General features: G+C 48.1%; 1 protein-coding gene across 5 annotated transcripts in view; it reads left to right on the top strand.

The window, feature by feature from the left end:
* The window catches only part of TBX4 (T-box transcription factor 4), a 36,326-nt gene that overhangs the window by 7,050 nt on the left and 15,143 nt on the right, over positions 1-14,133 (top strand). For all 5 annotated transcript variants that reach the window (XM_066202095.1, XM_066202093.1, XM_066202097.1 and 2 more), the window contains 2 exons: positions 10,198-10,317; positions 11,968-12,115. In XM_066202095.1, coding sequence (XP_066058192.1) covers positions 10,198-10,317; positions 11,968-12,115 — 268 coding nt within the window. The remainder of the gene's footprint in view (positions 1-10,197; positions 10,318-11,967; positions 12,116-14,133) is intronic.

The following is a 14,133-nucleotide window of genomic DNA, read 5'->3' as shown; positions in this document are numbered from 1 at the left end:
GCGTCTGCTGATGGGGAGAGCCGGGTTTGTTTGGATGGGTCTGTTCCCTAAGTCAGCTCAGATGAGGGGATCAAGACCTCAGATATTTCACCCTTAATTTATAGTATCTGAGTGTGTCTGTGCGGAGATGTGTAATATCTGTACCAAATTCTAGACCCTAAGCATCCCAAACGTGCACGTTATCTCTCTGTAAGTCTTAACGTGGCTTGTTTAAACAGCTCCATATGGACAGGGCTCAGTCCCGCATTCCTTGTCCGGTGGAGCTGGCAGTGCACCTTTCAGGAGGTGGGATGGGGGGTAGACCTCAAGATGTACAAAAATTTGGGGTTTTTTTTAAAGTTACCCGAGCCAAATTCTCCATTTGCGAAATTCAGTGCAGCGCCATCGAGCTAAAAGAATTTTTTAAAATTTTTATAAACAGTTTTGAATTTAAAAAAAAAAAAAAAAAAAAAGAAATGGCTGAAGTCCTGATGAATAACACGGAACAAAAGAACCTTTTTTTTTTTTTTTTTGCGCTGGGTTCAGCAAATGGTGTCAAAACACAGGACGAGGGCTTTTATCGGTTTTTTTAGCAGCGAGTCACCAGCCCCGGAGCCCCCGCAGCCCCAGCGCCGCCGGTGCCGGGACTCGGCTCGGTCCCCCCGGCCCGGGCTGGGCTCTGCCGCAGCACCGACAGCAAAAACACACAAAATAATTAGCACGAGAACAACCGAAAAATCGAACAGCTTAAATCCCGGATTGCCTCGAGTCTCGGTTCACAGCGATGCCACGCGTGGCCGCGCTGAGGGCAGGGCGGCTCTCACGAGCTGCAGTCTGCTGCTAATCCCCGTGCAAAGGACAAAATGAAAATTATTACTTCGTGCAGATTTTATTTTACCCGAGCTATTTAAATAAGAGAGTCGCAATAATAAACCTCCTCTTGAGCCAATTAAAAAAAAAAAAACAACAAACGATGGTTAATGGAGATTTGTGTGCACTTGCATCTAGCATTGGGGGGGGTGTGGAATGAGGGAAAGCGGCTAATTGCAGGCACTAATCAGGACTCTAATCCCCCTCCCAGCAGGCACAGAGATGCCCCTGAATGCCGTTAGTTGAAATCACTTAAATGTAGGTCTGTCTGACCTCAAGGGGCACAAACGAAAAGAAATGGAAGCCCGATTTTTAAATTTCAAACAACAACAACAAAAAAGAGTGACTTTAATGACAAGTTCACTCAATGGAGAGGAAATGTAAAGCTCAGCGGAAGCGTTAATTCCATGGCAATGGTGTAAAATAGCTTTTTTGTATAAACAAGGCAAATATTGATAACTTAGTTGGGGGAGAAAGGGGGAGTCATTTGTTTCGTTCTTTGTAGAGCTCCACAGAACGAGCCAACTATAAATTATCGAGAATTTAGGGCTGAGAATTACTTTAGGGGATTATTACTCCCTCTTAGGACTGATCTGCAGGAGATATTAGGAGAACACAGCAAGCTCAGCATTGAAATAGAAATCATGTTGTTGCCAAGAAAGTTTGATTTATAAAGTGGAAACATCTTTAAAATGCACTTGCTATCTTTTTAATGTCCGACTGCTTCATTGTGGGAGGGGAAAAAAAAAAGAGATTATTTTATATTAAGAGGATCATCAAAAGATAAAAAGTTTATGTTAGCAGAGTTCCCTGAACTTTGGAGAAAAGTGTTCGGATCCCCTCAGAGCGCCCGCGGGATGGGCGCCGGTTCCATCACTCAGAGCCTTCCTCTCCTTCCTCCTCTTTGAGGTTTGTTTTAATTACCGATTTCTCCTCCGGACAATTATCTGGTGATGGTTTTAAACGGCTGAAGGTGCGCGGTGCAGAGATTGCCCATCCCCGGCGCTGGGTACCCACGGCTGCCCCAGCCCGGGGGGGAACGAGAGGAAAAGCGGCCGCGGCTGATCCCTTCGGGCAGTGCCCGTGTCCAGGGGCGTTTTGCAGGGCAGGTTTTTCGGGAAGCAGAGGTGATCCCGTTGTTTGAGCGGAGCCCCGGCGAGGCGGCCGCTCCCGGTTCCTATCCCCGCTCACCGCGCGGCTTCCCAGGGATGGGGGGGAATGAATCCAGCGAGCTCTGAGTGCCTGGGTTTGGAAATAATTGTTCACAAACCCTCCCGTCTGTGTGTGTGTGTTAAAACAAACAAAACCCCCTCCAAAACCAAACCAACCAACCAAAAAAAAATCCCGCACCCCCCCCCCCCAAAATACTTAACCAAAAAATGCCCTAAAAAACCTCCACCACCAGTTCCAGTCGGTGAGATCCTATTAAATCCAATTAATCAAATCAATCTAGATGCTAATGGTGTATTAGGGATGCAGATGCAGCTGCACATCTGGATTCCCCCGCTCTGGCTGCCCTGCTGTGGGAGCATCGCTCTGGTGTAGCAGGGTGCACACCTTTCCTGTGGGATTTTAGGAATTCCACGCTTGTGAAATTGTACGAGGGGTGGGGAAAGCAAATTCATTATAAATCTGGCTTTCCGATTTCATCCTCTCGCCTTTATGTGCTATTATTTAACTGAACAATTGTAGATTTTTTTTTTAATTTTTTTTTTTTTTTTTTTTTTTTTGTAGCTCGTGGCAGGCCATTCTTTGTGAAATCTCATCTTTCAGACTTTATTTCTGCTGGAAGTTAATCTCTGCTTCCACAGCCTTGCTGGCTCAAGATTTCTTCTTTCTGTTTGATTATTTATTTAGCTGTTCCCTCGGGGTTTTTTTCCCCCCAAGGTGCCGGTCTTTGCAGCATTGCAATTTCTATCCAGGTATTGCAAAGGACAAACAATTTGATAAAGCTTTTGTTTCATCAGGAAAAAAAAAAAGCCAGTTCACAGGATGTCTGGTCACATTTTTGTGAACAGTTCCTGAAGAGAAAACAATGTGGCATTTCTCTGTGGCAGCAGAACTGTCCCTGAGACGTAACAGGAGGCTCAAGGTACTGAATTTGAGTTTTGACTGGAGTGCAGGATGTGCACAGGTACAAAGCCAGCTTTGGTCTCTATGGTAGCAGGTTTTAAGAAGCACATGTAGGAAAATGCTGCAGAGGAAAAAAAATAGAACCAATAAAGCATCCTGCATGTGTGGAAAAGATGCAAATCCCCTTTAGATGTTCGAGTTTCATTTTAAAAGTGGCTTATTTCAGTAAAAAAAAAAAAAAAATCTGTTCCCAATCAACTTTAGTAAACCAAAATAAAACTAGTTTTTGGGACATCAAGGTCTGAAGAAGTATAAATGCTTTGGCTAAGCTGGTGCAGCTTTCCTGTGTGAATAATCCTTTAAAAGTTAAATTTTCCATGGCTCTGTAGGGCATATGGATGCCCAGTTCTCATTACAATTAAAGGGAAATATTTGTCCAGAATCTTTTGAGGCAGTTACAAGAATTTCTGCTGATGGTTTTTGATCCAAAAGCAAACCTTAATATCCGAGATCAGCGAAGGAATGTGAGCCGTCAATTTAAAACATAGAAATAAAATAGATATTTGAGGAATGTTTGATCTGCTTGCTCCTAAATTTGGGGTCCTGGAATTATCCTGTTCAGGCAAACTCCTGCTTTTATAGGAAAAGCAGGAGTGAGCTCCAATGGCTCTTGGCTGTGCTGCTAAAGTTGTCGACAGCTTTGGCAAGGGAGAGACAGAGCTCGTGCACGCCGAGGAGGGCAGGGGTGGGAGTTTGGTTCCTAAGACACTTCTCTCTTCAAGCAGCCATCCCTGCTTTTTGGAGACATGGGATGCTCACAGGTAGGGGTGTTCCCAAAGCTTTCCCAGCTTGTCCTTGTGCTGGTGGCAGGGTGAGGGGAGGTTTTGGTCAAGCCCAGATCAGCTGGGGAAGGTCCCAACCATCGCTGGGGCTCTGCGGCTGCTTCAAAGGCTCCTGGCCACCGGGGCTGTGGCTGCGGCAGTGCCAAGGCTGCCTCGGCTCCTCCCTCAGCCCACTGCCGAGGGAGCTGGGCTGCAGAGGGAGCAGACCTGCCCTGGAACGCTGTTGGTGACCACACTCTCGCCCAGGTTGTCTTTGAGGCACCTTTGTGCTGTGCTGCTGGTGCTGCTGGCACCGCCTCTCGCATCCTTCTTCACGTTGGGACCTTCTCTGCTCAACTTCAGCCGCAGCAAAATGAAAGCCCAGAGAAGCAGCCCATGGCCAGGAGCCTCAAGTCACCGTGGGGCAAAGAAAGGAAATGTTTCTGGACCATGAAAGCAGCCATCCCAGCTAACCGAGTTCTCAAGTATGTGAGAAACAATGTTTTATTTAAAAAATAAGATGTGCTAGCCAGAAGGAAAAAATACAACCTCGCCATTCCAAAATATAAAAATCCCTTAACTGTCTGACCTTCTCATCACTAGGTCATGGTCCTGCCACCAGATAAATCTCTCCTATCTGCCCATAGACTGAGAGTTCAATGTTGCTTGTGTTAGTGACAGTGAATTTGGGGCTGAAAAATGAACTACTGATGAGAACTCCTGTTGAACCTGTATTGTTTGTTATTCTGAGGCAAGGATCTGGCATGGGCTAATCCAGCACTTCAAAGTTAACTGCTCTTACTTTGTATACAGAGCGTCATAACGGAGTGGCGTGGGTGATAAGAGAAATAAGGGACTGAGGGTTAGGATACACTGGGAAAATGGGACCCTGTTGAAAAACTCTTTGATCTCTTTAAAGTATTTTCTGAAAGCAAGAATCTATCAAAAAGGAAATGCCATTTAAAAGGCTAAAAGAAACAGCTGACATCCCCAAATTTGTTTTAATCTGCCCTGGAGAATATTATTTTTAAAGATGCGTTAAGTCAGTGGAAGAAATTCTTGTCAAAAGAAGGGAAATCACAAAAAAACGAGGAAAGGTCATCAGAATGGAGACATAGTTCTTGAAGCCTCTGCACACCATTCTTTTCCCTTCTAACGATGAAGACAAGGAGAAGCATCCTCAAGCAGCCACGGCCAATTCTCAAGAAGAATTTGGGACCACACTGGTCGTTATCAGGGATGCAGGTGTGTCATTGGCCTTGGTGTTCTGAAACCACTGCTGGAGGCATCTCAGCGTGCCCAGCAGGTTCTGAGGAGGTGGTCGCACAGCTTGTTAGCCAAGATGTTGAGTGAGCGGTTGTTTTCTGGTCCTTTCACAACCTGGTCTGCCACAGGCAGCACAGCACGGGAGCTTCCGAAAATCCAGTCACTGCTTTACTTCACCATCCCAAAAGCAAGGATTGTAAAATCTCTGTCTGTCTTTGGAAATCTTTGTCTCATTGTCTTAAAAATGAAGACAAGCAGAGAAATTTTCTCTTTTAATTAGAGAATTTTTTACTTTTCAACAACTGAGCTGCTGAAGTGCGTGGGGATGTTTTTATGCCCTTGAAAGGACAGAAGGAAGCAGTCAGTAGTATCTGAAGGACCATCCCCACCTCAGGAGGCAGCAATCCACACAAACCCATAGGCTTCAGAGAGCACTGACAGCCTGTGGTGGGGGCATGGCTTGAGTTGCTCAGGCGTCCTGGTTCCATGGTGTTTTCTCTATGGAAATACTGTTTGAATTCCCTGCTTACCCCGTGCTGGTCAGAGACATCCCTTCCCAGCTAATGCACCCATTGGGATGTCAGGAACGGCGTTGGCATCTAAGTGGAGGTCAGATTAAATCCTGGTGGGCAGGAGGGTGGTGAGGATGTGCAGCGTGGCCCAGCACAGCCACTGCTCAGGTGAGTATTTGAGCTCCTCAGTCAGCTCTGATTCTCTCCATTTTTCTGGTTTGCTGTCCCCTGCCCAAAACCCAAGATTTTGCTGGACATGGAAGCTTTGCAGCCACCCATCTCTCCAGGATCCACCAGACCTGCTCATCTGGGGATTAAAACACGTGAGATGCCCACAGAGAGGCCAAGCCTGGAGAGCCTGGAAGGCTGGGAACTGCTGCCCCAAAGGAAAGCAAAGCTTTCCTCTTATCGCTCACTTCCAAACCCAACCAGCCAATTACACATCAATTAAACTTTGTTTGAACATAATAGAAGCTTTGGCTCCGTGTCAGCAACTGCTCCACGGTTAAGGGGATTGGATAGCAATAGTATAAATAAATAAACAAGAGATGCTTATTCTAACAGTTCATTTTAAAACAATTTGTGCATATCACGTAGAGATAAAATGTGCCTAGCATAAACTTAGCTAAGCAGTGACTGCTTCATTATCAGAACAAATAATTCACTAGCACATCATCTTTGAAGCTTGGGAGGCCAGTGGAATTGTGCTGCTTGTTTATTTTCCTGGCTTTTACTGGTTTTGCTACATTTCATCTGCAGGGAAGGGTTTAGCTGGGGCTGTGGCAGTGTGGTGCCAAGCTCTGGTGATGCCAATCCTGCTCCCACTGCCCACGGTCCCCAGAGGCAGGCTCAGCCCCTCTGCCCTCCCCAGGGCATCCCCCAGTGACTGTGGGGTTTTTATGCCATGTGGGGTGTCCTGCTCACACAGGAGGGACCGTAGGTTTTTTCCCCACGATCGCTTCCTTCGAGGGCGCCTTTCTTTTGTGAACATAACTGCTGATTTACGTTTCGCTCTGTGAGGGGCAGAGAGAGCTGCTGCCATGGCACAGCAGCACTTTGTCCCTCAGCAGAGAACTTTGAGGGGCACACAAGACCCTCAGGATAGGGCTGAGGAGCCTGGATGGTCCCTTCTGCTCTGGCTGGAGCTGGAGGGAGGGAGAAATGGGTTTAAATGTGCCTAAAACTGGAGTCCTGTCAATTTTGGTGTTTTGCAGAAGAGTCTGTTGGGTTTGGTGCTTGGCTGCTCCCAGGGCTGGTGGCTGGTCCCTGGGTGGGCAGGGGAGCTGTGGGGCTGCTGGTGGCTGGTGGACCCTGCTCCTTGAGTGGCCCTGCTGCCTCCACCTAAGGTGTGCTGCTGGGTTGGACACCCACCTGCTGTGGCTTTCAGAAAAAGGAGCACAAATTGGAGGGAAATTGGTCCAGCGCTGGACATCCCCACCCCGGGGAGGGTGTTGCCACTGGCACATTCAGGGCATTTGCTGCAGCTCCTGGACACTGTGTCCAAACAGGTTTTGGGTCTGAGCAAAAGATGACGAAGGCAGGAATTGCTGCAATTAATCTCCTGAGTATTGGTGGCTCAAACTTTGCCGGGGAGTTGGGTTTTGCTGTGCTGCACTTGTGCCCATCCCTGAACTTCCCCAGGCTGCCCCGGCAGGGCTGCAGCTGCCCTTGGCACGGGAGGTGCCCTGAGGATCAGATGTCACCTGTCACACTCCCAAATTCCCAATTTTTGGGAAGGAAGGCTCAGATTCCCATTTCTTGTCCCCAGTTTCAGCGCAGCAATGCTCTCCCCCGGTTTGGAGCCGTGCGGGAAAGGAGGGTGGCTAAAACAGAGATCTGCCCTGAGTCTTGCTTCAGACCTCCCACCAAAGCCAGGCTGAGCTTTCCCAGAGCTCGGCAAGACGTTGGCAAGTTTTATTGCAGCGCTGGGTGATTCTTGTGCCTGCGCTGGTCCCCGAGCAATGGATGATGAAGCAACCTATTGTCCAGGAGCTGGCCGGGGCAGAGCATCCTCCCCGGAGCCGCCCATCCGCCCCGAGCTCCTGCCTGCACGGCGCTGCCAGAGGGGCTGCTTGTGCTGCAGCTCCTCGTGCCTCTGAGTAGCTCCATTGACCTGTAGTAAATTCGGGGAAGCCAGGCAGGTTTTTGGCCCCTTCCCAGGGCTGACAGGGAGCTCTATAGAGCCACTGTAGGCACGGCCTCGCTCCCGGGCAGGGCTGGTGCAGCTCCACCGTGGTTTTCTGCTCCCTTCTTTCAAAATGGGACATTTAATAAGGGCCAGGAGATGATATTAGGTACTATCTCTTGCTTATTTCTTTCCTTTTTTTTTTTTTTTTTCTCTTTTTTTAATTCAATCTCTATGACTGCATTTCCTTGGCCCCAGCTCTCGGGTTGGTCATGCCTTCCCACCAGAAATGCACAACCCATGTTTGTATCATATTGCAAAGAGATATTTACTAAACGAGCCTCTGCCAAGGGGTTGAGAAATATGTTTTCATTAAGAAAATTAAACTGACAAGTCCCTGGACAGCACATTAGTCGCATATTTTTTTCTTTAAGGCCAAAATGCAGCAGCTAATAATAATGATGAAATGTCCATGCACAGCCAAATTACTAAAATCTACCCTGTGTTTTCCTGGAAAAGAATGCGGAGAGTTGGCAAACTTGGTTGTAGCTGGGTCTGTGGACTGCTGAGTACAATGCTACCACTGCGAGATAGTGAGTGGTTTGCGAGTTAAGCAACACCTTCAATCAGATGTGAGTCCCCATTTGTTATCCTTAAAGAATTTCAGCTGTATATATTATAGTAGTACTTTGGCTCTTTGTATTTATTTTAGAGGGCTATACTAAAGAACATTATAAACTCAGGCATGTCCATGCTATATGAACTCCATATGCTGAAGCTTAATTTTAAATGCCATTAAAAAAGCACTTAACATTTACAATATATCAGTTCAGCTACTTTAGCAGCTTGGATGTTCTACAGTAAATGAAATGATTGAGGGAAAAAGAAATTCAGAAGCTCAAGGTTATAAAAATCCCCAATGCAGGTATGACAAACTGTCAAATTGTGCCCATCTCATTTCTGGTTTTTAATAATTTTCTCCTCTTTTTTTTTTTTTTTTTTCTTTTTCTTTTTTGTTTCATTTTTAAATGCCATTTTAAGGCCTAATTAAAAAAAAAAAATCTTGGCATTCAGATTGGATTCCTTATACAATTTTTTTCAATGTGTGAATTGGGCTGTGTATTCACAAATTGAAATGTCCTACTGTATTTACCCAGGTGCTTACCTGTAGGAGGACAAGGTTAAGAGGAGTGCAGAGTTTATGAATGAAAATCAAAGAGGGACATTGGTAAACCACCCCTTTTTAGTCCGGGCTAATTACATGGTAAACATCTGGAATTTATGCAGGGCGGTTAAAAGAGTCAATTGAAATGATTTTGAACAGGGCCCATTTTGTTGCCTTCTCCCCAAGCAGCGACAAAATGGTGCTGCAGACCTGGCCCGGCTCAGGAAAAGAGGGATAAAGTGGGGGGGACACAGTGGCCTTGATGTCTGATGGAGAAATGACATCAGGATTTGGGCCCATCTTAATTCACGTAATTAGAACGAGTCCGGGATGTGGCAATTCTCATCCTCCGTCCCCTTGTGCCGACGGGAAGGAGAACTTTGTGTCCTGGCTGCAGGGCTGTGGTGAGCCAGTTTGCTCTATTGACTTGAGTGTTTTTACTGGATGAGGAGGAGGTGGGGAAGATGGAGCCAAGAAAATAGTTACTCTGAGGATGTGAAGTGCCTAATCCTGCAAATCCTGGCTGCTGACGCGGCCTCGAGGGATTGGGAAGCCCATGGCAGTGTCAGGATCCATTAGGGCCCTCTCCTTTGGATTGCAAGGCTGGACTGGGATGGAATCTGCTGTTTTCACAGCCACACAGCTTTATAAAGAGGTATTATTTAATATCACAAAGACTCTGTGGGTCTGTAAGGCACGTCTCTAGTGATGCACGGGTTTGTGGGATGCTCTGGTTTGGTGTTGGTTGCTGAAGCCGGGGGACAGGCACATTTTGGTGGGAAGCTCTGCCACTCTCCAGGCTCCAGGAACATTTAGTGGGTGTGCTGTGAATTTGGGAAGTCTGGGAAGGCCAGAGGAGCCTGTCTGCACCCCCACAGAGTTTAACCCTTTGTCTCCCCCAGGCTTTGCTGATCCTCCGTTCTCAGTCTGTTGGAGGGAGCCCAGGGGTAGTGGTGGGACCTGGTGGATATTGGGATCGTGTGAATGACAAAGCAGGTGCACTGGTTCCTCTGAAATGTAGGCAGCTCTCCTGACTTCTCAAACACCTCCACAGCAGCAAGAGATCTGCAATTTTGATGCTGCCATAAGCCAGGTAGAGCCTCCTGTAGAAGTGAGGGCTCCTTGTCCAAGCCTCCCACAAACAGGGATGTGTTGACCCCCCTGTATCTCTCTCTGCACCCTCCTTTTCCTGGCACTGGCCCGTTGCCCCTCTCCCTATACCCTTATCAAAATTTGTGCCCACTTCTGCCCTGGCACACATTTCAGAACCAAAACTGTCCTCGCGTGAATCCCTCTGATGGTGGATCTGCTTTTTGGGCTGCTGCTCCAAGTTTCCATCAAGTTTCCATCCCTCGCTAACGCGGTACCCCTGTGCTTTTCCCCAAGGAGGATGTTTCCCAGTTACAAGGTCAAAGTGACTGGAATGAACCCCAAGACCAAGTACATTTTGTTGATCGACATCGTCCCGGCCGACGACCACCGGTACAAATTCTGTGACAACAAATGGTAAGACAACCCTGCTGTTTGCCTGCTTTGCCATAAGAAAATTGCAATTGGATCCACCGTTTGTTGTGCGAACTTAGAAACCAACAGAAACACCTTCCCACAGGAGGGAAGCCGACGTCCCAGAGCTCTCTTTGGTGGAGCAATGATGGACACAAGAGCCAGGGCTGGAAGTTTAAACCAGGCAATTATGAAATGAAGTATTATTAACAGGCTGGGTGGTTAACTGCTGGAAAAAAAGTGCTGCTGGGGGTGGTGATTGTCCATCCCCAAAGTGTTCTAGGCTAGGGGGCTTTCTTGGGGAAGATGCTTTAGGCCAAGCACAGGTTATCTGGCCGTGTGCAGTGTAGGAGGGTAAAGCCACAGCCTGCCTTGTACCAGAGCCTGGACAGGATGATCTAATGGTCCATTTTAGCCTCGAAACTAGGTCTCTATGTGACTCAAGAAAAGTTTTAAATTCCTTTCTTCTATAGTAATATTTTGCTTTTAGGAGAGCAGCTATAAAGCGAAATGTGGGGTGGTTTACTCAGAGCCCTGATTCTCTTCTGTTCTTCCTTTCCCTGTGCCTTTCCCAGCAAAGTTACTTACCCGAGAGGCAGCTGGGATTTTTGCTCTCTGACAAAGGAAACGTGTTGTTTTCTCTTTTGATTTTTCCCCCCCAGAATGCCCGGCAGCCTCCCTCACTGCCACTATTTGCTGTGGTTTCCCCAAACCCTTCCACCGGCTGCTGCCTGGTGAAAAGCAATGGAAAATTTCACAGGGAACGAGCCCGGTGACATCCCAGAAAGCAGAAATTATTGACTTGCACATTAGGGCTGCTCCAGTTTTTTTTTTTTTTTTTAAATCCCTTTTCCCTGTGCTTTTGTCCCGGAATGCCGCTGGGTGAGAGGAGTGGACTGAGGGTCTCTGCACCACGGTGGCCACTTTGTGTTTCAGACATTAAACACGAGATGATGGATAGTTGTTAACTCTGTTTAATTTAGTTTTTTGCCAGCCCTAGAGCTGTTTCCCCTTTTGCTTTTATTGCTGCTGGAAAGTTTCTGTTGTTTTTGGTAATATTGCTTTTATTGGGGTTTTATAAGAACAATGTGGAGTAACAAGGGCGTTGCCATTAAATGATGTCTCATGGCTGCGCCTTGTGTCCGTGAGAGCTGGTGGTGGTGTGGGGCAAGGGGAGCTGCAGAAGGGTGCTGGGAACAGCTCCAGAGTGGGGAGCAGCCCCTTCCCACTGGGACGGGCTGTGGGAGCCCTGCCTGGCTGTGAAGGGTGCAGCCACACCACTTCTACTCCTGCCCACAGCTCCTCTCTCCTGTGCAGGGCCATCTCCCTTTGCAGAAGGGTCTTTGAAGACTTCCAAAAACCCAGATGAGTTTTGCTCCTTGAAAAGCATCTCCCCAATGCCCACGTGGAGACACTGCCCCGGGGAAATTCCACGTGGGAGTTTCCAGGGAAATGCAGGGGTGGGATCACTGTGATGCTGAAACAAGGATCCCAAAAACCCCCACGAGCAGCAGGAGCCTCCCTGAGTTCCCATATCCCAGTGCATCCCCTCAGGGCTGGCAGGAGGCTTTTGCTGGGATGAATCTAAGGACCAAAAGCTCTTCCATGTGCAGGCTGTGCCAGGGTGATGCCATCTGTCCCCTCTGTCCCCAGGATGGTGGCCGGGAAGGCCGAGCCCGCCATGCCGGGCCGGCTGTACGTGCACCCCGACTCTCCAGCCACAGGAGCACACTGGATGAGGCAGCTGGTGTCCTTCCAGAAGCTCAAACTCACCAACAACCACCTGGATCCCTTTGGACACGTAAGAGACGCATTCTGCAAGGGCTTTGGGTGGGCTTGTAACGCCTGAGTTTGTGTCTGGGATGCTGGGTGGGATGTCACGGTAAATAATAATGAATTTAATAATAAGGAATGACAATATTTTTTGTGCTGGGGGGTGTTTAATGCAAAAGGAGGGGTTCTGTGTGCTTCCCCTGCTCTTGGAAACGCAGCCATGACTGGCTCAGTTGTGTCCTGCTGGATGCCACTGAGGTTTTTTTTTTGTTGTGCCCAGGAACTTTCCAGGCAGCGCTGTGGGATTTTCAGCCCAGCACGTGGTACATGCAGCTCACAGAAGCAGGTTGCATAAACTCCTGATTTTCCAAGCTGGCTTTGGCAACCCTTAAAAAGATGAAGTATTTTATTTGGAAAATCTTGATTCCTGTGCATTGGGAATGCAGAGGTGGGGAGCACACAGTTATCTTCCCCTGTGCATTTAATAACTCACACCAAGGGCCCTTGCAGCCTGCCAGGAGAGTGAGCGCTCAGATCCTGCATGTAAAAACACAGACCTGTCTGGTTTGCCCAATTTGAGCTGGAAGTCACATAAAAATAAACCATCCTAGGTGGGAGGAAGGGAAGAGAGATTTTAAAATCCTCCCAAGTTTAGTGCCGTCGGCTCCTCCTTGTAATACAGGTAAGAGGATCTAATTTGTGTCATCAAATGTGGCTTTTAACCTGATGGTGTTTTAAGCAGCAGCAGTTTGGAGGGCAAGGGAGGCTGTGAGAAGGGTGCAGAGTGGGAAGGGTGTATCTGTCTTGCTTAAAATGATTGTGCATCGAGCCTCTAAAGAGCAGCTTTTCACTTGGAGTCAACGTCCTGATGCCTCCCGAAGCTGTCCAGAAAGTGCAATTCTGGCACAGCTAAATCCGCTGGAGCTTTAGGGGGTTGACTCCAGAGGCAGGAGGACCCCACCAGCCTAAAACGCCGCTAAAAATCCACGACTTTTGTCAGTGTTTGTAACTTTTTTGCGGATTTTGAGCCTCCAAAAGCCGGGCCCTGGCAGGGAGTCGGTGATAACCCAGCCCCGCGCCGGGCCCTGACCCCCTCCCCACCCTACTGACCCCACCGAGACATGTGTGAGCTTCAAAGGCACCCTTTAATGCTGCGGTTATTAATCACAGCCCATCCCTGCTCCCCTGGAGGGGGGAAGCACCACGGAAACGAAACCAAACGACTCGGTCAGGGCCGGCTCAGCAGAAGTGACACAAAGCCACCGCTGCCACCGTTTCACAGCCATCCCGACCCGCTGGCTTTGCACGTGGCCTTTTTTCACTCCCGTGTTTTTCTCTCGGTTGACTCTGCAGTTTAATATACGACTGTTTATGCTGTAAAATGTAAACCATAAAACATGCAGGATGTGCCGTGTGGCTGTAAAACAAACAGGATGTGCCGTGTTGGTTTTGCAACTTTAAACGTTCGCTTTTCCTGACTTTGTCATTTTTTGACTGAGATTTTAGCGCTGCATTTTAACAGGGAGGATTTTTTAACCCCCCCCTCCTCCTCCTCCTCCTTTCCAATGAACAGCCTGCTTGTCTTCCCACAAGGTTTCCCCAGTGAGACAGTGGGGACTCTGGTTTGGCTTTTGGGGTAGTATCCACCGTGCTCCTGATGAGCCCTGCTCAGCGCCCTCAGCCCAGCACCTTCCCTCTCACATTAATAGGAAAATGCCCGAAATAATCGATTTTAAAGTGCCTGGTTTGCTGCTCAATTCAGGCACTGACAACCTGCCTGGCTAAAAGGGATTGAACCCGTCCTCAGCCAGCTCCTCGTTAGGCTTCTAAATTAATCACCTGCTCTAGAGATGTGGTGCTCCACCTTTTGTGGTGCACACGGAGGGGAGCTGAACTCTGCACCAGGAGAGGGGGAAGGCTCCCATCGGCTCAGGCTGAGAACAGTTCTGCTCTTGCAGGGCCTGTCCCACGAAGGCATTACGTTGGGAATAATAACAGCTTCTCATTTCTAGGAATTTGTTCCCAGTGACTGCAAACACTTTCTTA

This window comes from Chamaea fasciata, unplaced genomic scaffold, assembly GCF_029207755.1.
Source record: "Chamaea fasciata isolate MVZ Bird 193981 ecotype frontalis unplaced genomic scaffold, bChaFas1.0.hap1 SCAF_21, whole genome shotgun sequence".
NCBI lineage: Eukaryota > Metazoa > Chordata > Aves > Passeriformes > Sylviidae > Chamaea > Chamaea fasciata.
The sequence above is the reverse complement of the archived record's forward strand: the minus strand, read 5'-3'. Positions and strand labels throughout refer to the sequence as shown.